We start from the raw sequence: 23,505 nt of genomic DNA on the forward strand, positions 1-23,505 counted from the left end.
CGATAATATATACCACGTATTGGCTTTTGCAGTTGATCATTTGGTTGATTGTCCACTTCTTTTTATTTGCCATTTTGATTACTTTGGTGTTTCGTGCAATTTGACATACTTTACACGTCGAGCATTTATAAAACCCTTTCAGTTGTAGCCAAGTTGGTTGTTTTGCTGTTGTTACAAAGTGACTGTGTACCAGTTCGTCCTTTAGATTTTTAGCTCGCCTGTATGTTATTTTTGGGTGATTTCCCACTATTTTTGCCATCGTAGGGTCCAGTGTCAATATGTTCCAGTGTTTCCGTAGAATCTGTTCGATTTGTTTTGATTGGGTCGATAGTGTAGTGATCAAACGAATGGGATTCTCATCCTGTTTCACACAGGACTTTTGGTCTTTGATGATATCTTCTCTGTTTTGTTTTTCAGTTCTTTTGAGACAGTCTGATAGGATTTTGTTGTTGTAATTACGTTTTTTAAATCTCCTGATGGATTGTTGACTGTGTTTTTTCCATTCATTGTCATCTGAACAGATTCGACGTATTCTTAATAGTTCTCCATAGGGAATGTTCCTTATTAGAGATGGTTGATGAAAACTCTCCGCATGTAGGGTAGCATTGCTGGCTGTACTTTTGCGATGTAATGTTGTTTGTATCTTTCCCTCTTTGACATAGATCTCTGTGTCCAGAAACACAATTCTGTTGTCACTGATGTTATATGTGAAGTGCAAATCCGTATCTGTGTTGTTTAAGATGTTAAAGTATGATTCAAATTCTTGTTCTGATCCATTCCAGATTATAAGGAGATCATCAATGTATCACACATGGAAAAATATCATTCAAGTGACTGGAAACAATTGAAGTTCTATGCTGTCGAAACGGTGGGTTGTCATGTGAGAGGTGGCAACCGCGAAAAGACACTTAGACAGAAAGAATCACGCCACATCCTAGGGTTCAGGACTCTGACCCCGTATGGTTTGAATAAAGACGAGGAGATGCACTCACATTTATGAGTAGAATGAAATGATCTGGACGCAGTCTAAAATGCCCCATTATGATTTCCGTGCCCCCCCCCCCCTTTTTCATCTGAAGTTTTCCTTCTTTTTTTCTTTGAAGTAACTGAAAAAATGGTTATATATTTGATTTTCACATAATCAGGTGTTTTAAATCTAAGGTATATTGTTTAAAAGCATATCACTCACCAGAGAGATAAAATGTGCGGATATATTCAATCATGGCCCACTAGAGGGCGAAGGAGCAAGGTACAAGTTGATTATAAACATTAGTCAATATGACGATTGGATTACTAAATGTTTTATTGGTACATGCACCTATAATTTGATTGGTATTATTGGAGATATAAACTTGTTCAAAATATATGAATTGACACCTGATAAAAAGGTTAATAATAATCCTACGATGGTCACTAGACTACAAGGACCATAAGGCTAAGCAAAATGTAACATCATGTGACCAGTATAAAAACGGAAGAGTGAAAAATAACTGTTACCCGTGAACAAGGTCAAAGCTGACTGAAACGCGTTGGGTTTTGTAAACCTGCTTGCCATGCTTGGGATGTTATTAAATTGAATTGGAACTGCACCATACCAGGGAGTGCGTGTGGATTTTTTCCTGAACCAGGAGCCTTGATTGAATCTTACAACGGCTGACTCTGCCGTCTCCACATTTCTCGCACCGCCAAGAGCGCCAAATGCCGCCAGTAACGAGTCCTCGCTGTGGAAATATATATATATATATATATATATATATATATATATATATATATATATATATCTATATATATATATATATATATCCGTCAAATTGCCGAAGCTTTGGGAACGCACACTCGTCGAACTGAACCATCTGGCTTTCTCTTGAGGGCATATCCTTGCACCACTGCTCCGTAGTAGACCTGACGCGTTTCTAGGCTCTTGCCTTTCATCAGAGGTCGTTCAAACACAGGTGCGAGGGGAGTGTCTGGTTTTCTTTATTTATTGAAATACATGCCCCGCCCTCGTGGAATCAGCTAAGTGCTTGCGGTGCATGTTGGGAATCGAAGTCCATCCAGACAATGAAACCTTGGTAGGTCCCATTCACCATTGCATTTAAACCTAATTATTCACCCATAGTGGGCCCCAGAGTGGAGTACAAGTTCCATTAGCCCCAGTTCGTCGAGCCGCAAACGGGTCCGGACAAGTTCCAACCCACGGCTCCCCTTGAGTAAAGAGGATGGTGCTGCTCCCCGCGGCACGGCGACCGCGAAAAATGTAACCGTCAAATTGCCGAAGCTTTGGGAACGCACACTCGTCGAACTGAACCATCTGGCTTTCTCTTGAGGGCATATCCTTGCACCACTGCTCCGTAGTAGACCTGACGCGTTTCTAGGCTCTTGCCTTTCATCAGAGGTCGTTCAAACACAGGTGAGAGGGGAGTGTCTGGTTTTCTTTATTTATTGAAATACATGCCCCGCCCTCGTGGAATCAGCTAAGTGCTTGCGGTGCATGTTGGGAATCGAAGTCCATCCAGACAATGAAACCTTGGTAGGTCCCTTTCACCATTGCATTTAAACCTAATTATTCACCCATAGTGGGCCCTCGACGAACTGGGGCTAATGGAACTTGTACTCCACTCTGGGGCCCACTATGGGTGAATAATTAGGTTTAAATGCAATGGTGAAAGGGACCTACCAAGGTTTCATTGTCTGGATGGACTTCGATTCCCAACATGCACCGCAAGCACTTAGCTGATTCCACGAGGGCGTGGCATGTATTTCAATAAATAAAGAAAACCAGACACTCCCCTCTCACCTGTGTTTGAACGACCTCTGATGAAAGGCAAGAGCCTAGAAACGCGTCAGGTCTACTACGGAGCAGTGGTGCAAGGATATGCCCTCAAGAGAAAGCCAGATGGTTCAGTTCGACGAGTGTGCGTTCCCAAAGCTTCGGCAATTTGACGGATATATATATATATATATATATATATATATATATATATATATATATATATATATATATATATATATATATACTTAATATCAAAAGCAATCTCACATGTATATAAAATATATCCTTGTTACCTATGCCCACATGTTTTACAACGACTAAGTGTTTGCACCCTCAATCTAGGCAATACACTAAGAGGGAATCCTATTCGCACATGAGGTTTCTACACCTCTAAAGCATTTACTGAATGGGCCTCGAAATACAATTCAAAGTTTTGTTTTCAAGTGGATTCCTCCCATCAAAACTGTCAACGCATTTCAGCCCACATTCCTTCTGGGCCTCATCAGGACAACTGTAAAGGGAACCAACGTTGTCCTAGCAGGGTACTTCAGGCTCTTGTTTATATTCCTGAAGTGTGGGACCCTCGCATGGGAAATCAAAGTAAAATAACTGCCATACAGCGTGGCCTCATTTCCTCTTGTTTAAATAATTGGACAATTGCACTGATGGCCGAAAACCGCCCAACCGTTACGTGCTGGCGTTACTTCTGCTGTTGTCTCCCTGCACTAGCCGAAAATCGCTTCCTACTCCCCTCTCCCAAATCCTTTTGCTCCAAAGCCCTTGTCCTGATGAGACCCGGAAGGAATGTGGGCTGAAACGCGTCGACAGTTTTGATGGGAGGAATCCACTAGAAAACAAGACTTTGAATTGTATTTCGAGGCACATTCAGTAAATGCTTTAGAGGTGTAGCAACCTCATGTGCAATATTATTACCTCTTAGTGTATTGCCTAGATTGAGGGTGCAAACACTTAGTAGTTGTAAAACATGTGGGTACAGGTAACACTGATATGTTTTATGTACATTTTTAGGATTTCTGGACATGTTCCTCATGTGAGGTCGCTTTTGATATTAAGTGTATATATTAAAAAAAACTATTGATTCTGGGGGAAGTCAGTGTAGTATGTGTTTTTGTTTTACTATTTAAGAAATTGGAATGGGACATTGTACCATTCATAGGGTAATTTGATGTTCCCTATGTTTAAATAATTTATAGATATATTTTTTCCTCCATTCCGACTTTTTCACATAATGTGTGGTTTATGCACTCTGGGCACTTTACCACTGCTGATCAGTCCCAAAGTGCAACTGCTCCCTGTGTAAATTGTAATTCTGATTGGTTCTCCATGATGTGCATATTTGTTTTACTGTTAAAGTCCCTAGTAAAGTGCATAGTGTGTGCCTATAGCCTGTAAGTTAAATACTACTAGTTGGCCTGCAGCACTGACTGTGCCATCCACATGAGTAGACCAGAAACCTTGTCTCTGGCCTTCCATTACAGTGTCTGTGAGTGCAGTTTTAACCTACAATGTCGACCTGGCAATTGCACACACACTGACTGATGTCAGTGTGGGATTTAATGTAAAAAACACTCTTAGAGATGCCCTGGTGTGGTTCCCGAATGGCTGCCCATCATTTGCCACCACCAGACAGGTTACTGGACCCCTGGGTAGAGAGCTGCCGCTCTCTGGGTCCAGAAAAGAAACCAAGCCCATCCTGGGCAGAGGTGTCATGCCTCCTCCCCCAGGATGGGCTGGGTCCACGAAAGGGGAAGCTTCAAAGGCCTGTCGCCTTTGGACACTGTCCCTGCCTTTTGCTGCACCCAGCAACTGGCTCCCACCGGTTCTGACCCCTGCTTTGGGCAGGAGAATCTGCAGGAAATCCAAGCTAGGAAGAGAGGTGTGCCCACCCTTGCCTTTCCCACCTCTCAGGTGATGGAGGCGAGGTGAAGCACACATCTCAGTCCCCTCCATGTTGAAGATGAGGGGTCTCAGCCCATTAGGAAGAGACTCATGCCTCTTCCCACTGGAGGGTGGCATACTAGGGGGTGTACCCCCCCCAAGGAAGGGGCCCATTGGTCCCAACCTGCACACCCCTTTAATGCCCCTAAATGTTGTATTTAGGGGCAACCCTGAGCCTTGCCGCCTCAGATTTGAGGGAGAAAGATCAAAGAGCCGTGATGACCCAGGAATGAGAAGAGTACACTAACTGCCTTGGTCCCAACCCTATCGACCTGTCCCGTCTACAACCTGCCTACAGCAAGAACCCCGGCGAGTCCAGCAGCCAGCAACCCCCAGACGTCGGAAGACCTGCTCTGCGATCTTCCCACAGACTGTCTCCCGTGAGCATTAGATTTGCTCAACCAAAGACTCCCCTCCAGAATCCGGATTCCGCCGACTCCGGGATTCTACTCCACTCTGCACCCGAGTGGCCCAACACACCAAGGAGGTCTCCCCAGCGGTCCAGACCTGGGATCCTGTGATCCCTGACCTCCCTCAAGACTTCCGATGATGCTTGCAGCCTCAACCTGAAGGGTCCCCCGAGACAGACGGACACACACACACACCTACCTACCTTAATGGGGAGGTAAATCTTCCCCCTCATTTTTATTTATCTATTTTTACAGTTTGTTTTTGGAGGTAAACCCCCAGCACCTGTATCCCTTTTTTTATCTTTATTTTTTTATTATCGTTCTTTGTTTTGGAGCAGGGACTAAGAAAAGGTGACAGTCCCAAAACCTCTATTCTCCATGTTAATTCCCAAAGGATAATTTTTTGGCCCATTACGATGAAATACCCCCGCCATATTACGATGGCGTGGGGCTTTCGCAGCGGATGCAAAGTCCGTCTGCCGCTATTCCGCCGGTCGGCAATCGTTCCGATTGCCGGCCGGCCGGATGTGGGCCACTAATATGGTGGCTGTGCCTAGTAGGCACCGCCAGCCATATTAGGATGTGTGGTGAAAGGCCTTTCGATGTCGGCGATATCGCCATGGAAAGGCTGGCGGTGTTTGGTTTTGGGGGCCCGTTGCAGGCCCGTGGGTGGAGTGGTACACTTGGGGGGTACCCCCTTGCAGTTCCTTGCACCAAGTGGCAGGCACCGCGTGGTGCCTGCCACGTGGTGCAGGGAAATGCCAGGCATGCGATTTTGACATCGCGGTGTGTGCTGCTGTAAGCAGCACCCGCCGCAATGTTAACATGCAGAATGCGACTGCCAGGGTGGCTGTTGCATCCTAATTCGCCTTGTGGGACCGCCGCATGTCTGGCGGCCGGTCCCAACACCGCGAGGATGGCGGGCAGACTCCAGTCCGCCCGCCATCCTAATAGGCCCCTTTGCTCTCAGATAAATTAGAAAATAAAAACAACAAAATGGAATTACTCCAAGTTTGGTAGAAAGTTAGAACTTTACTAAGAAATCATGCTTTTGTGATTTGGTGTAAATCTGTTCAGACTTTTGGGGAAGTTTTTAATTTACCCATTTCATTCATTATTGAAAGAAGTTTGGATTAAAGGGGTTAAAATTGGGTATTTATCGATGGCTGGTCCTCTCAGGAGTCCTGTGGTACTGAAAATAAAAAATAAAAAAATAGGGCCCTCGGACACCCCCTCTATGGCCATTGTTCTGATTTGCTTGCCGCCACAGAAAGTGTTGCGGTTGCTATTACAGGACTCAGGGTATGGTTACCTGTGTTCTGGAAATGTTTGAAATGTAGCGTAAGGAGGCAGGGAAGGGACCCCCTGACCACCAGGCCTGTGGAAGGAAGGGGGATGGACTCACAGGGATTCCTACTAAAGGTCAGGCACAGAAGGGGGGTTGGGCACAGGACCTAGCTGGAGGCATATACGCAAACACTATGGGATGGTGTCACTATGATTGTATGATGTCCTCAATGCTATCATTTAGCATGTCACGAGTGGTGTCATGTGAGGTCATAAGCAATGCATGGCGGATCGCAAGTTGTAGTTAGCTCAGTAATCTATAATTGGTCAATTTTAATGTTTTATTTTATTAAAACATTAGTTTTTATCATCTTTCAACACCTAACTGTAGCATCACTTTAACTTTTGGTTTTTCTAGTGAGAATGTATGTATGTGTAAATAAATATATATCTGTAAAAAAAGTGTGTGTGTGTATATATGTGTATGTGTGTGTATATATGTATATATATATATATATATATATATATAATTTATTTTCTACTGGCGGTCGCCAGTAGATAGTTATAGTTAGGACCGTGTTTCCATAGGAAATCCGCAACATTCTATTTGGAATAACTTTGGCGCCGGTCGACGAATCCTCGCGAAATTTTCAAAACTAATGGGGCGCTACGCTCCGCTCCTACCCTGAAAGTCTCGGGGGGGATTCGTCAAGCGGGGGCTGAGAAAAAAGGGGGTCCCAAAACGCGTTTTCCCCATGCATTTTTCTATAGGACCTTTAGACACAGCTACAGCCCGAACGGCTGAACAGAATTACTTGAAATTTGGCAGAGAGGTAGTCCTCAGGTCAAGGATGTGCCTTTTGTAGGTCTGGTGTAAATCTGTTCAGTAGGTCCTGAGAAAATAGCATTTAAATCAATATATATATCTGTAAGCGCGCTCCGTGCGCTTACCGTAAGCTTACCGTACGCGTACGGTGCCGTGCGCGAGCTCAATTCTGATTGGTGGTTACATGACTGTAAACATTCGAATCGGTCAATCAGGAAGTGTCGGCCGCCATTTTCTGTCTCTCGCACTGAGAAACAAAGGTGGGGAACGTGAAACGGGGGCAACGAAGAGAGTTGCAGACCCCCTAGTGTTTGTCAGGGGGTCCAAGAAGGACCCAAAAGTACGAAAAATAAATTTAATAATTTTAAAAAAAAATCGCGGGGTACGCGTACAGTAAGCTTACCGTACGCGCACGGCAAAAAAAAATAAAAAAAAAATAAAGTAACAATCACATTTATTAAATAAATTAAAGGACCCACAAGGGAGAAAAAAACAAATGTTACTGCGTAAAAAAAGGCGAGGCGCGCACGGCATGGACTGTGCAAGGTGGGCGCTTGGGGCGCGAAGTGCACCGAGCGCCCACAGCGCGCGCACGGTGCGCGAAGCGCACCGTGCGTTCAGGGTGTGCGCATAGTGAAAAACCAGAAAAAAAAATAAAAAATAAATACATAACTTAGCATTTAAAAAAACCGTACAAATTCACTGAAAAAACCATAGGTTTCACACACGTTATAGTTAGGAATTATCATTTACAAAACCTTGCAAATTCACTTAAAAAACCATAGGTTTCACACATGTTATAGTTAGCTGTACATTTCAGTCGTAAAAAACCAATGAAATTCCACGTTATAGTTAGATCAGGTAACTATAACTTGCGCGACCGCAATCCACAATGTGTAATTTCAGATGTCATCATTGATGTCATGAGTTATGTCACTGACCATGTCATGAGTGATGTACTATGCGACGTCATCAGCAGTTTATTGTGGGCGCGCAAGTTATAGTTACCTGATCTAACTACAACGTGGAATTTCATTGGTTTTTTACGACTGAAATGTACAGCTAACTATAACATGTGTGAAACCTATGGTTTTTTAAGTGAATATATATATATACATATATATATATATACACACACACACACATATACACACACACACACATACACACACACACATACACACACACACATATACACACACACATATACACACACACACATATACACACACACACACATATACACATATACACATATACACATATATACACAACTCCTCACACTTCTCTTCCAGGAAGTATACACGAACACCAGGGAGATTTGCAGTTTTCAAAATCGGTTTAATGAACTACACAAACAACGCGTTTCAGCTTTCGCCTTGTTCACGTTACATCAACGTTTTTTTTGTGTAAAGTTAAATACAGTTCATGAACACAAAACAAACAACAGACTCTTCGCAACAGAGAATGTGTAATATAAAGACTTGGTAAAGGTGGCGGCCATCTTAGCCTAGTGCAAAAATTCACTCAAAGGGTATAAATTACCCACTGGCATGTCCAAGAATACACGGCATGATGGTAAACGGTTACAGAAATACATCAATTATCAAAAATAACTGTATCAAATACACAATTAGAATTAGGGGTGCAGCCTGAATCGCGCTGTCATGTTGTCATTCCTAAATACAGTATAACATAAAGTAATGTATAGGCATTAAGCCCCAGTGGGCAAATCTCCATTGATGTTTGTACTAATGTTATTAGTATACACCCCAATCAGATTGATAATCTTGTAAAGGATATGCCACAGTATCGCCCCAGTGGGCATACTGAAAAAATAATAAATTGATGTTTGCACTATAAATCGAAGTTCTGCAGTGCCACAGCATGATTCAATACCACTCTCTGAAAAAACGAAATGAAATAAGATTTAGTATATTACAAAAAGAATCACAGTAAAGACTTAATGACAATTCCACATTCTACTTATGTAAGTGTACAGATAATTCTTCACTAGAATTCAACCCTTTTGGGAACATTGTATCGAAATCCACAATGTATCTAGACTCTAATTGTTTGAGATGGAGCAATCTATTACCCCCACGTACAGTGTCAATGACAGCATCAATCACCACCATTTTCAACAATCCTTCATTCTGTGCATGTTGTTCAAAGAAGTGTCGGGCAACAGGGTATTGTTTGTTGTTATGGCGTAACGCCCTAATATGTTCCAACACTCTCTTTTTAGCGCGATGGATTGTGCTGCCAATGTACGCCTTATTGCATGGACAAGTTAACGCATAAACACAGTACATGGTATTACAAGTTAAAGCTTTGTTGATGACAAACTTGCTATTCATACTGGAAAATTGTACCTCCATGCAATCCACACTGTTTCTACAAGCCTTGCAGTTTTTACAGCAGCGGAATCCTGGTCTACCAGCAGTCTTTAGAGGTATTAAGCTAGTTATTACATTGGGACTCAGCTCATCTCTCAAAGAGTTACTTCTCTTGAATGTAACTTGTGGGTGGCTAGTCAGGTATTTTTTGAGATTGTTGTCTGTTAATAAGACATGCCAATGTCTGTCTAGAACACAGCGCACATCATGCGCTTGTCCTGAGTATGTAGTGATAAAACGTAGACTCTGTTTCCGATGTTCGTGGCACAGGATGCAGTAAATCATTACGTGCAACATCATCTACTTTAGTACACGCTTCTTTGATCGTACGTGGATTGTAACCCCTATCTTTGAAGCGTTGTATCGTATTGTTTTTTTCACTTTCATAACTGCTCTCCGTACTGCAGTTGCGTTTAGCACGCAGTAATTCCCCATATGGAATGCTGTATACTAGCTTGCGAGGGTGGGAGCTAGAGGCGCTCAAAATACTGTTCCCAGCAGTCTTTTTTCGGTACAGATGTGTGTGCATAGATTGATCTTTGATCTCCACAGTAACGTCGAGGAATTCAACAGAAGTCCTACTGACGTGTTCCGTGAACACCAAATTGTATGGATTGTCATTCAATGTGTTCACAAATGTTGTAGCAGAGTTTAAATCACCATTCCAAATTAAAAAGATGTCGTCAATATACCGAAGCCACAGGACACAGTTGGAAAAATCATCCAGTTGTGTGGCCACCTGCTCCTGCCACCAGCCCATGACAAGGTTGGCATAGCTGGGGGCAAAGCAGGTGCCCATCGCTGTGCCCTGCGACTGCCTATAGACGACATCATCAAACAGAAAAAAATTGTTTGTCAGGCAGTATTCGATCATAGCCATGATCATTTCTGAGTGACGCAAGTAAGAAATGGAACGGGTCTTAAGAAAATGTTGTACAGCCTGCAAACCTAGCTGATGTTGTATGCTAGTATACAGGCTGCCAACATCCAGGGTAACCAGGGTGTAGTCAGGTTCCCAATGGATCCCATCAATGATCGTTAAAAAATGGGTAGTGTCACGCAAATAAGCCGGTAAAGCAACAACATAGGGACGTAAATAGTGATTGATGTAACGGGAAGTGTTTTCTAATAGAGACCCTATTGAAGACACTATGGGTCTACCAAGGGGATTCACTGGGTCCTTGTGCAATTTGGGAAGTAAGTATAGCACAGGTATCCGAGGGTGAGGGCATCTAAGATAGTTGTATTCCTCCCACTCTAGTAACCCCTTTTCTCTCCATTCTACTAGAAGTTCCCCGTATTTCACATTAGATGCTGCAATGGTCCTTCTGTCTGACACTACATAACATGTCTGGTCACTCAGTTGTCTCGCACCCTCACGCAAGTAGGCTGATTTGTCCAAAATCACAACATTGCCACCTTTGTCCGATTGACGGATAACGATGGCATTGTCAGTTTTTAAATTTAGTAATGCTTGAATTTGATGCCATTTTAGATTTTTCTCACAAGCTGGAATCTTGCCATATCTCATTTTCTTAAGGTCATTTAAAACACCCCTCTCGAACACTTCGATGGCATCACACTCAATATTCGGCAAAAACACAGATTTAGGTTTAAAATGACTGCCTGGATTGATATTCATATCAATTGCAAATTCATCCGAATTCAAACAATGATCAACATCATAATTTTCCATGTTAGATATTGCATATAAAACCTCAATATCATCAACATTGAGGTTACTCAGAGGCATACTCATAGGTGTTATAGCAGTTTTGTTGTGTTTAGTTTCAAACCATTTCTTCAATTTTAACTTGCGTGAAAAATAAAACAAGTCAATTCGTGTTTGAACATAGTTAAAATTGGAAGTAGGACAGAAGGACAAACCTAGGCCAAGGAGGTCTCTCATCTTCGGATAGAGAACGTTTCGAGAGATTGATGACAGTCATTGTTGAACTTTTTTGCCCCTTGTCATCATTCCCATCGGGCTTCCTGCTTCTTTTCTTCCTCCTCTGTTTGGCCTGTTTGTTCCTCTGATTTTTCCTCTGCCGCTTCGCCCTCTGCCTCTCTGACCAGTTTGATCTTGATATTGCTCTGTCCGTCCCTGGTTTAACATTTGGAACTGGGCTAAAAAATTCGATTTTTTTGGAAGATCTTGACTGGCCAGACTGGCAGCCACTGACAAGGGGATATCAGATAAGCTGCCATCTGACACATCACTCTCAATGATATCCACAGCTACAGATGCCGTTGGCAGTGGCATGGATACTGCTCCATTTGTGTCAAATAGGTGGCCATGCTTCTTGTGGAAAGTCAGAGTACGGCCCGACTGGTAATCCTTGAAGTCTCTTAAGAACTTCTGCTGTTTTTTAGCCGTGATCTCCTCCTCTAGTTTATCCATTTTTACTAATAGAGATTTAGTAAATGTCTCCAATGTATCTTTGGCCACCAATTTTTCAAGTTGGGCAGTTACCTGATCGATTTCTGCCAATAATTTGCTGCGGTCTTTTAATGCAAATTTAACTAGGATACGCATCATAGTTATAGAGCAGGCAGCAGAGTTGTTGGACCATTCCTCCAACATCTCTGGATCAGGGTCCTCGAATGTAGGAATGGTGAAAATTCGCAGTCCTCGAGGCACTCGGGCTACATCAATATATCTCTGTAGGGACTCTGCTTCCCACCATTTGGAAAGTTCTTTTTAGTAAAGTTTTTCTAGTTGAGCATAAAGTTGCTGAACTTTTATTTCTTCCGTAATAGCAGTGGCTGGGCTGATCATATCTCCACTGACATCACTTTGTGCAAAAAAGAGTCTGTTGGTCGTTACTTTGTGCTTTGCTTCTAAAGCTGCAGCCATGTCACCAATTTAAACTTACTCCAAATCTCCCACGCTGACAAAACGAAACGTGTAAGTTCCAGTATCAAGTCAGCTCCCTTCTCATCAACACCTCATTGCGTAATTGACGCGATAGTCCCAGCACCCAAAACGGATCAGAAACTCCAGCCACGAAGCTGTTCGTAAAACGAACTGCGCTTCAGTAGCACAGAGAATCAGACACTCTGGTGAAATGAGACCTCTCAGACCCTCAAGAATATCAGGGGAGCCGTGTACAATGCCGTGCTTACTCACTGCACACGAAATCAGAAGCGCGGCGTTACGGAAACAATCACGGTGTCCTCCTGCAGTAACACGATCCACGTAGATCAGCACAAATGGCAAGGGAGATGGATGAGGTCAGCCTTCCTTCTCAATAAATCAAACCAACCAGTCCCGATAAAGACGAAGGCTGTCTGTCAGGGCGGTCCGTGTGGGGGTAATCGGCAACCCCAAATATGCAACTCCTCACACTTCTCTTCCAGGAAGTATACACGGACACCAGGGAGATTTGCAGTTTTCAAAATCGGTTTAATGAACTACACAAACAACGCGTTTCAGCTTTCGCCTTGTTCACGTTACATCAACGTTTTTTTTGTGTAAAGTTAAATACAGTTCATGAACACAAAACAGACTCTTATGTTATACTGTATTTAGGAATGACAACATGACAGCGCGATTCAGGCTGCACCCCTAATTCTAATTGTGTATTTGATACAGTTATTTTTGATAATTGATGTATTTCTGTAACCGTTTACCATCATGCAGTGTATTCTTGGACATGCCAGTGGGTAATTTATACCCTTTGAGTGAATTTTTGCACTAGGCTAAGATGGCCGCCACCTTTACCAAGTCTTTATATTACACATTCTCTGTTGCGAAGAGTCTGTTTGTTTTGTGTTCATGAACTGTATTGTTTGATACATACATACATACATACATACATACATATATATATATGTGTGTGTGTGTGTGTGTGTGTGTGTGTGTATGTGTGTGTATATGTATGTATGTATGTGTATATATGTATGTATGTGTATGTATGTATGTGTATATGTATGTATGTATGTGTATATATATGTATGTATGTGTATATATATGTATGTATGTGTATATATATATGTATGTATAGTCATACATACACATATATGTATATATGAATGTCTTGTATATTAATGTATTACAAATACACATATATTAAATACTTAATTACTTTTTATTTTCAAATATAAATAGCCTTGAACTGATTATAATCTTTACATATTCCATGATATTTTAGTATAACTTTTTTGTTTTTAATCTCTCAAATTAATTTGAAAGTAAGTTATTCATTTTTACTAATACACTAATCTTAATTTAATATTAGTTCTTATAAATTTTAAATAACTTTGTAACCATACTTTTTTAAATAAATCCACTTACCCATTGAGTAAAGTACTCGTATTGTAAAGGTAGTAAACCTTATCTCCAGTGTAATGACTCCCGATGTAATATTCCTGAAGTAATGGTAGTAAACCCTCCTAGGGAGCTGTGCTATCTCATTAGGGGCTAGAGATGGCCACTTCTGCTGGTGGTCTGCCTCTAGCATGGACTCTAAGGAAAAGAAAGTACTCCACAGATATTCCACAGCACTGTTGCTGAACATGTGCTGCCTGTGTTCTGCCCCTCACAGAAGCATTGGTGTATCTCACTTCTGAGACCAGAGCATGCTTTCCTTCCTAAGATGCAAGCATGTCCTGGTACCCCTGGCATTCTTCTGAGCCTTCACAGTCAAACAGGAGAGTCCCTGAGAAAACAAATTTATGGAGAAGAATACAGAGAAGGATACTCAGTCAAAAAAGAAGGGGCACAAACTTTTCCAATCGTTTACTAACAAAGCTGTGCGTCTATTATACTACAAAAACCATAAGTCAGATCAGTTCATTTAGCGATTTATTCATTGTCCATTTAAAATGTTTTGTTTGATATGAAAAATCTCATGACATTAATATGTACATTTATATACAAAGGTTTTGTGAGCTCCGCAGTAAAACAAAGAGACAATAAGTTACATACATCAACAAGCATTGGCATAGCCAATATGTTTTGCCTTTGGGACCTTATAAGTTTTTAGCCATGCAACAGTTAATGTTGTTGCAGTAAGGATATTGTGCTGCATAACTAAATACTTATAAGGTCCCAAAGGCAAGACCTATTGGCTATGCCAATGCTTGTTCAAGTACTCAAGGTCTGGCTCACACTAGACCTAAAAAAGGCTGTGTGTGGACTACATCAAGAACCACCTGCACCTATCCAGGCACCCCCCCCCCCCGTGAAGCAGAAAAGGAGCAGTACCAGGCCAATAGGACAGCAAGAGCAATGTAGGTTGTGGAAGGAAGGTGTAACACATTTGCCATAAATTTAACTAAGGACCGTGGGTTGCAGGAAGAGTAGAACTGGTGGGAGAAAAGATAGACGGCAGACTACATGATGGTGCTGGAGAAATGTGGCACATGTATGAAGATGCAGAGAATGGTTGGTTGTAAAGAAGGGAGAATTAAAGGAGGTGTGGCCACAGTTACAAGATGTTCCCCTAAACTGAAAATGATTTCAGTTAAAACCAACAAAATGTAACATAAATAAAACAGAACAAAATTATGACACAGACTTGATTTTTGACAGTGATGTTAATACCATTGAATTTAATACTACTGCATAAATCTGCACATATAATAAGGATAGAACCTTTCTGATCCACTTCGCCTGTACCATATTGCATAAGAAAAATGGTTTGATCCTTTCATAGTTTGTATATCAAAAATAAATGTTTTGCAGCAAACACAAAATTCTGAAAGAAGCTTAAAATTATTGGTAATTCCATTCACGAAAAATTGGAACACTAATTGAAAGCCACTTTTAAATTTGCGTCTCTTTACTAATTAAACCTCACACACAGCAGCGTTCCCAACTGAGATTTCCAAGACGGGCGCACGTTTTTGGGGCTATTAGAGATATAAGTTCTTCTTTCTAGAACTTGGATATGGCTGCTTAGGCACAGTCATCCCGGCTCGTGAGAATCTGGAACTGCCTTTGACATCTTTGGAATCGAATGTCTAAATGTCTCGGACATCAGAATAAAGTAGTACTTTCTATGCCGAAGGGGAAGGAGGGCCTCTCTGAAGAGAAGGACACAACACAGGAAGAAGCATCCAATGGCACAAAGTTTTGAGAAGTTTGATAGACTACAGCGATTTTACACAGATCAATCAATCCGTACTTATAGAGTGCTGCTAATCACCCCAGGGGGTATCCAGGGGCTGGTGGGTGGTGTTTGTCAAAGAGCCAGGCGACAACCACACACCGGTCTTACCTGCTGAGTAAAGAGGACAGGATATCAAGGAAGACACCGCCCTTGAAGGATTTTGTGATCACCATGGAGTAATCGGTTAGGCTCTTGGAGGAAGAAGGCACCCTGTACTGAGAGGCAACTGGCCCTGCCAGCTGATGTTTTGTCACCCCCTGGATGCTGGCAGCACTCATGGGAAGTCTGGGGTTCCGGTTTGTATTGCTGGCACTGGATCCCAGAAGGAAGACTTCTGTACACCAAAATACCCCAGGGACCCCTAAACTATGCCTGGTACTCAGGCCTACTGGTCTCTGGTGGCACTATGGCCATTTGGCTTAACTCAACGTTGTCCTGTGATAGCAAACCTATATTCTCGATACAGCTATTAATGGAAAGGATTTCTCAAGGCATCAGTTCAAACTCGGCTCTTCATTATACAACTGAGACCTTGGAGCATTAGCTGCGGTAAAGAGTTCATAAAAGAAAACATAAACCTAAATGTGTGTGGCTTAAGGGGCAGAATGGAATACAAATACACTCCAAAGTAAATTTTGGCCCACCGATCAATCGGGGGACTTAGGTAGTTCGATGTGCTGAACAGGTAGGTATAAGCTGACTCACGCCTGGTAGTACTGCGCACCCATCAGTTTTTAACATCTTAATAAGCAATTACTATTCTAGCCACACGGTGGCAGCCGGCACCCACAAATGGGGACAGAGAGAACGTGGTGAAGACATTTCAGCGTTAGCGTTGTTACAATGCTTGTCTTAGACTTAAAGCACAAGAGAAAAGATATGTTTTTTTTATTTTTTTTTAGCTTGCGTGAGTTATACAAACTAGACCATCCAGCTGACAAAGGATTTTGTGGCCCGAATCAACAAAGAGGGCGAACGGTGTAAAAAACATGAACGAATGCCATGAGGCCGATGCAAGTTTCTGTTTAGCAGTAGTTGCACTGTACAGGGAAGAAAACCAATTATTTCACTACTGTAGGTCTACCGAAGGCTGCGTTATAAAAGAAACTGTTTTTTTCTTGGCTTAGGGGATGTAAAAGCCTTACAACCTCTGCGCTTTTGCAAGGTGCTTTAAGGAACGAGGAAGAATTCGTACAGGAAGAAGTCAAGTCCGCGCGCCTCGTGCTGCAAGTTAAAAAAAAAAAAAAAAAAAAAAAAAAAAGGGACATCTGGTGAGTGGTGTGCGATGTGCGCGCACCATGATGAGAGAGGAAAGCCATATGGCGCCTCTGCTCGTCATTGTGTGAGTAACCGCATGCTCAAGGCCAGCAAAAGCGTCTGGTAGGACTTTTAAAAGCCCAGTTACTAAATGTCTCGCCAGAGCAGCTCAGGCGAGACCTAAAAACACAAAGACCTACAGTGACTTATAAAAAAGTAGACACTCGCGCACAATCATACTTCACACCAAGTGCAGATCAAAGTATGAACATGACAATTCAAGATTTTTTTCTCCCTTTTTTCATGTAATACAGTAGAAATATTCGCAACAATGTTTGTTTTTTCCAAAAACAGAATTATTCTAAAAAAAAACACAGTACAGTGTGTATATATAGACAGAGGTGCACAGACGTGCGTTTCGGTAGTCACAATGTGATAGAAGGGGTGAACCACAACCTTCATCAGGGCGCTGTCTATATTCAGAAGTCAATGACACCTGTCATAGATCTGGGTAAATTCACAGAATGATAATTCAGGAAACGGGAGCTCACAGTAATATCCAAGAACTGATCTGAAATATGGACATACAGCAAATGAATTTAAACAAATTTCTTATCACAATAAACCCAAGGCAAAGAGGGAAAAATAAAAAGAAACTCGATACAATGAGTAGAAAAAGTACTCAAAAATCATTGATAGATGAGATTATGCATTTTGAGACCAATTATTGTACCAAACCAAATCACACCACAGTGAAAGGATAAGATGAGAATGTGGAAGGTTCAAACTGAAAAATGATTCATGTGTCAAAGTGAATAGGCTACATAAAAAAACAGAGGGGGCAAGAACGGGGAAACCCTGGGACTTGAATAATAATTGCACAGCCAATGTTGGTTTGAAAAAGTGAATCTGATTCAAGAAAAAATGTAGGTCAAGACGAGGCAGAAGCTAAGGAGTATATAGTACCTATCAGTAAAAGAGAAAATTAAAAGTATAGCGCAAAGAGAAAATCAAAAGAAAAAGATAAATATAGAGGATGATACTTGCCTCTTACGCAATCCTTGTATGTAAGCAGTAAGAAACTCTTATTCAACTAGGAGAAAAAGTATCGGGGTGGGGGAAAAAAACTCACTCCAATATTCGATGCAGGAAGTAGAGCCAGAATCTTGATGATGATAGTAAGGGAAAATAAATCGAACAATAAATAAACAATATATCGATCTGATAAATAGGAGCGCAATCAACTGAAAAGTCAGTGAAGCTCAATATACGGACTAGGGGCGGGGGTACACCAGAGTGAAGTGACCTACAGAAACACTGCTAGAGAGAGAAAGGTGAATAAGGAGAAAAACCTGCAGTAAAACAAATTACAGGATAGAAATAAAACTTATAATCACGTGACTTACAAAAGAGAATAACACCCAGGAAAAACCTCTAAAGTGAAAAGTAGAGAAATCCAAGGGACAAAATTAAACTGAGCTGAAAAGCTCACAAGATTGTTAAAAGGAATGGAGGCAGATCCTATGAAAACGTAAGAGAAGAAAACGCCAACAGATGAACTTACCTGTAATCGGGTAGAGACACAGTACGTCCTCAATATGAGATACAACTGGTTCAGGAGAACTGTTAAATAAGTAGTAAAAACAGAGCTCGGTATTTGAGACAAATCCTGTAGTAGAAAAAGACGCTAATAGTAGCCAATAAACTTACCCGAAATGTGGTAGACATACAGTACTTCCTCCTTCCATAATGCGGCGCGAGTGAAGTTGACAGAATGCAAGCGCATTATAAGGCGTCATGAAAAATTACGCAAGCCTCGTAATTAGGCACACATGGGGATGCTTCTAAAAAAAACTAGAATGTATCAATGTGAAAGCGATATAGCGAAAAGACAGTCGCCATGTTGTAGTTCACTTCAACAATGCTCCAATGAATCCCAGTGGAGCTAAACACAGTCTCATGGGATAAAATAGTATATCCCATAAGGGGTATTCTAGTAGTGAGGTCACGGGGCCAAGAGGGGTAGAATTGAACATACCCACTTGTAGAGACCTCAAGGGCCAGATAACAGAAAGCTGGAACACATTTAGCCACGGAGTGCAGTAAAACGACAGCCACCTTTATTGGTAATTCCGGACTCTGGTAGTTCTCAGATCGTCAAGATACATGGAGGAGGGAAAAAGGGGAAAAGATAACGGAGTACAGATAACTAAAAACGTATGTATAAGGGTCAACCAAGATGGAGAACATTCTTAAGTGATTAGAAATGGGGATAGAAAAAAGAAACCAATAAGAATAGGAGAGGGAAAAGGAAAAATGAAAGTAATTTTACAATAAAACAATCTAAATACAAAACTCAAATAAAAAGGGACACAAAAAGAGGGCCTACATATGGAGCGCAGGAAGAATAAACTTAGAGTAGGAAAACAGTTGAAAAAGGAGAGCACCAATGGGAGAGGGACAATCCAACTAAATACGATAAAAGCACATGGGGACCGCAAACCGTATACAAGCAGAAAGGAGTGAAGTCCCGTAGTCTCATAGAGCCCATAAATGTGGGAAAATATAATTAGAGAAGCAGAAATAAGGGCGATGGTGACAATCTCTTTAAGTAATGGAATTTTCCCATGGAAGAAGTTTAAGACCAGAAGTAGCTGTCTGAAGAGTAAAGATCCAGAAGACCTCTTTTTTTCTTTCTAAAACTGTCTACATTGTCGTCTCTCGGGTTCCTGATCTTTTCCAAAATAGTCCATTTAAGAGCTCTTTCAGTATGCTTTTTTTCGATCCAATGTTCAACCAGGGGTGCTCCGACTCGCTTGTTCTTGATTGCCGACTTATGGTCACTGAAACAGACCCTAAATTCATGTCCAGTTTCACCTATGTAACCAAGGTTACAAGGGCATGGAATCAAATTTACTATGTTGGATGTACGGCAGTTGGTCATTTCCATAAGTTTAAATTGTTTCTTGCCCCATACAAGTATATCAGAACAAATGGCATGATTTAGCAGGCATGGCACTTATCGCATTTAGGATTACCTATAATGGGTGTCAATCCTGTTATGAATTTCTGGACGAAATTCTTTTCCTCATTACAGGTTGCTTTAACAAAGGTGTTTCGAAGGTTTCTGTTGCGTTTGAATGAAAAAAAAAGGTTTTTGGAGTTTAGTAGTCTGTTCAGTCATTCAGAATATGCCATTGGGCTCCAATGATCTGTCTTATTTTAATAGTGAGATTAGAGTGTCTCGTAAGACAGATCAATTTAAGGACCTCAGTCTTAGGTCGTTTTTTAAAAAGGCTGGCTCTATTGTAATATTTTGGTCTTTTATGTCAATCTTTGATGAGCCTTTTAGGGTATCCTCCTGCGAGGAATTTGTATTTTTTTTTATACTCCATTTTATAGATTTTTGCAATAAACAGAGAATAGTACAACACAGGTAAATCATAGCAATTGATACAATGGACTAATTATCAGTGTATTCATTCGCTGACATACATGCCGCTCTCACTGCGAGTGTGTTGTCATATGCCATCATAGTCCACGAAGCGACCGGGTGTACCTACATCACAATTGGTTCAGCCATTTACCCCCGACCCTTGAGTGCCTGGTTGGGCAACTTCTAGCCTTGAAGAGTGACTTCTCTTGCACTGCGCAGCAGTCCACATCCTTACGCCATTTAGCAATACTTGGGGGATCAGACTGTTTCAATTCCGTGGCGGTATCCCGCTTGGCCACCATGGTGGCCGTGCCTAGGAAGAGCTTATCTGGTCTAGACACATCTAAGCCATCCACAACGCCCAGGAGGAGGTTCAGGGGGTTATGTGGCACATCCCAACCCAGGACACCCATGAGTGCATATTCTATTGCTTCCCAGTAGGAGGCGAGGCAAGGACAGGACCAGACCATATGGTAGAAGTCATCCGGTTCTAGCCGGCAGCACGAACAAGACTACGAGGGTCGCAGGCCTGCTCTATAAAGCCGGTCAGGGGTTAAGTAGGCATTATGGAGGTAGTGTAGCTGGGTTATGTGAAATTTGGCTGAAATGGTAACGGTCTTGGGGGCCATTAAGGCTTCTAGCCAGTCCTCGTCCTCTAGGGAACCTAGCCACCCCTCCCATCGGTGTCTGAGTGAGTCTAGTGATGTTGAGCTGTTGTTGGTTAGGGAACAATATATCCATGAAACCCCGCCCTTTCCCAAGTCACCCATCCTGATTTGTTCTTCCATTGGACCGAATTCCGGAAGGGTTGTACCCGTTGTTAGGTGTGTATTGAGAGCGTGGCGTAATTGTAAGTATTTGTAGAACTGAGAGTGGTGGAGGGTGTAATGACGCTGTAGGTCTTGAAATGATCGTATGTGGTCCCCCACCCAGACATCCCCCAATTATGATATTCCAATAAGCTCCCAGCCTCTGAATCCCTCCAAGGCTCGCACCTCCCTCAGCCAATCTCCCTGCCTAAGGGGTGTGTGTTGAGTCAGTTTGGTATCCCACTGGGTGTGGTGGAGGAATTTGTGTTTAAGTTGGTTTGTTACATTAATTGGTCTCAAAATGCATAATTTAATCTATCAATTATTTTTGATCACTTTTTCTACCCACTGTATCGAGTTTATCTTGTTCTTTTTCCCTCTTTGCCCTGGGTTTATTGTGATAAGAAAATTCTGTTTAAATTCATTTGCTGTATGTCCATATTTCAGATCCCTTCTTGTATGTTATGTTATGTTATGTTATGTTACTGATTTTTGTACCGCGCACAGCTGCCCCAGCCAAGGGGCGTCCTGGCGCCCCCGTTTCCTGAATTATCATTCTGTGAAATTACCCAGATCAATGACAGGGATCATTGACTTGTGAATATAGACAGCGCCCTGATGAAGTTTGTGGTTCACCCCTTCTTTCACATTGTGACTACCGAAATGCGTGAGCGCACCTCTGTCTATATATATATATATATATATATATATATATATATATATTCTACTGTTTTTATTAGAATTCTGTTTTTGCAAAAAAACTATTCTGCGAATATTTGTATTGTATTACAAGAAAAAAGGGGACAAAATCTTCAATTGTCATGTTCATCTTTGTACTTTGAACTGCAATTGGTGTGAAGTATGATTGTGCGGGAGCGTTTACTTTTTTATATGTCACTGTAGGTCTTTGTGTTTTTGATGTATGTAATTTATTGTCTCTTTGTCTTACTGCGAGCTCACAAAACCTTTGTAGATAAATGTACATATTAATGTAATCAGATTTTTCATATCAAACAATGCATTTTCTATGGACGATGAATAAATTGTTAAATGAACTGATCTGACTTATGGTTTTTGTAGTATGATAGCTGCACTGCTTTGTTAATGATTGGAGAAGTTTGTTGCCCCTTCTTTTTTGCTTGAGTATTCTTCTGAGCCTCTGTGCATGTGAGCCCTGCTTTTTACTTTCATTTTCAGAAAGTTTCTCATTGTTAACAATGTCTAGAAATCAAAAATGTTTTTGGGGAATCAAAAGCTCTCCCAATGAAGTGTATTCTCCTGGTTTGCAGGATGTTTTACAAGATTTATGTGAGCTACAAACACCTGTCACAGACCTGTGCTGTACTTGAAAAAATGTTTTAGGCCTTGAAAAGCAACATCTTTCGATGACAGTGAGATTGGCAAAAGGTGGCCTGGAGCCTAGGACAAATGACACTGAGTTGCATAATAACTTTTTTTCCGTTCTATAGACCTGCAAGACAGTACTAGCAACCAACACTTTAAGAAAATATACTCACTATTATCGTTTTTGAAACATGTAATAACCTTCTCTCTCTCTTTCCCTGCTGATTAGGGAACTTATTGAGTAATTAAATGTGAGCAATGAATATAGTCGCCAGCCAAAGATCTGTTGGTGCTCCATGACTTGTCATTGTGTAAAGAGCTGGGTTAAAGGTACCTAGTGAAAGTAGCACTATCTTTTAAAATATTACAGGAACTTCTGTCACTGTGAACCTTCACATTGCTTGTTAATGTCAAATATATATCGGCTAAGTCGAACTGATTCCTAATCGTATCTCTTGTGGTTCTCCACAACTGTGATCTAGTGCAGACTGACCAGGGCAAGGTCTTATTTGAGAAATCTGTGAGGTGGATTTGATCTTCCTGGAGTCGGGACCCTATTCTTAGAAGCTCATGCTCTTTGAAACTGGACACTTCTGAAAGTTCTCATTCAGATAATTTTCCAGGTTTGCTCATAGAAAAAGTGGATCCTCTGAACAGAGCAGTGTTGGAAGTCTACTGATAAAAGCTGCATTAAGAAGTATTTTACTTGTGGTCAATCACTAGAGCAATTAATCATTTTTCCACCACAGAAAATGCTAAATGCCAGCTCTTTACCTCCAGTTATCCGTGACTATGGTCTCTTGCCATAATCTGGTCAACGTGAGCTCCTACACTAGAGCGAAAATTAGAGACCATCTTAGAAGAGCAGATAAAGTATGTTCTTTTCTCT

At 41.5% G+C, this 23,505-nt stretch overlaps 1 protein-coding gene across 3 annotated transcripts in view; it reads left to right on the forward strand.

Moving 5' to 3' along the window:
* CNNM3 (cyclin and CBS domain divalent metal cation transport mediator 3) overlaps positions 1–23,505 on the forward strand; it is a 281,724-nt gene that overhangs the window by 197,992 nt on the left and 60,227 nt on the right. The window contains exon 7 of one of the 3 annotated variants that reach the window (XM_085634571.1): positions 783–1,591. The exons of the other annotated variants lie outside the window; for them this stretch is intronic. Coding sequence (XP_085490697.1) covers positions 783–848 — 66 coding nt within the window. The 3' untranslated portion in view covers positions 849–1,591. Of the gene's footprint in view, positions 1–782; positions 1,592–23,505 lie in introns of those variants that run through there. 3 annotated transcript variants of the gene reach the window in all.

Source organism: Triturus cristatus, chromosome 11 (assembly GCF_964204655.1).
Source record: "Triturus cristatus chromosome 11, aTriCri1.1, whole genome shotgun sequence".
Taxonomy (NCBI): Eukaryota; Metazoa; Chordata; class Amphibia; order Caudata; family Salamandridae; genus Triturus; species Triturus cristatus.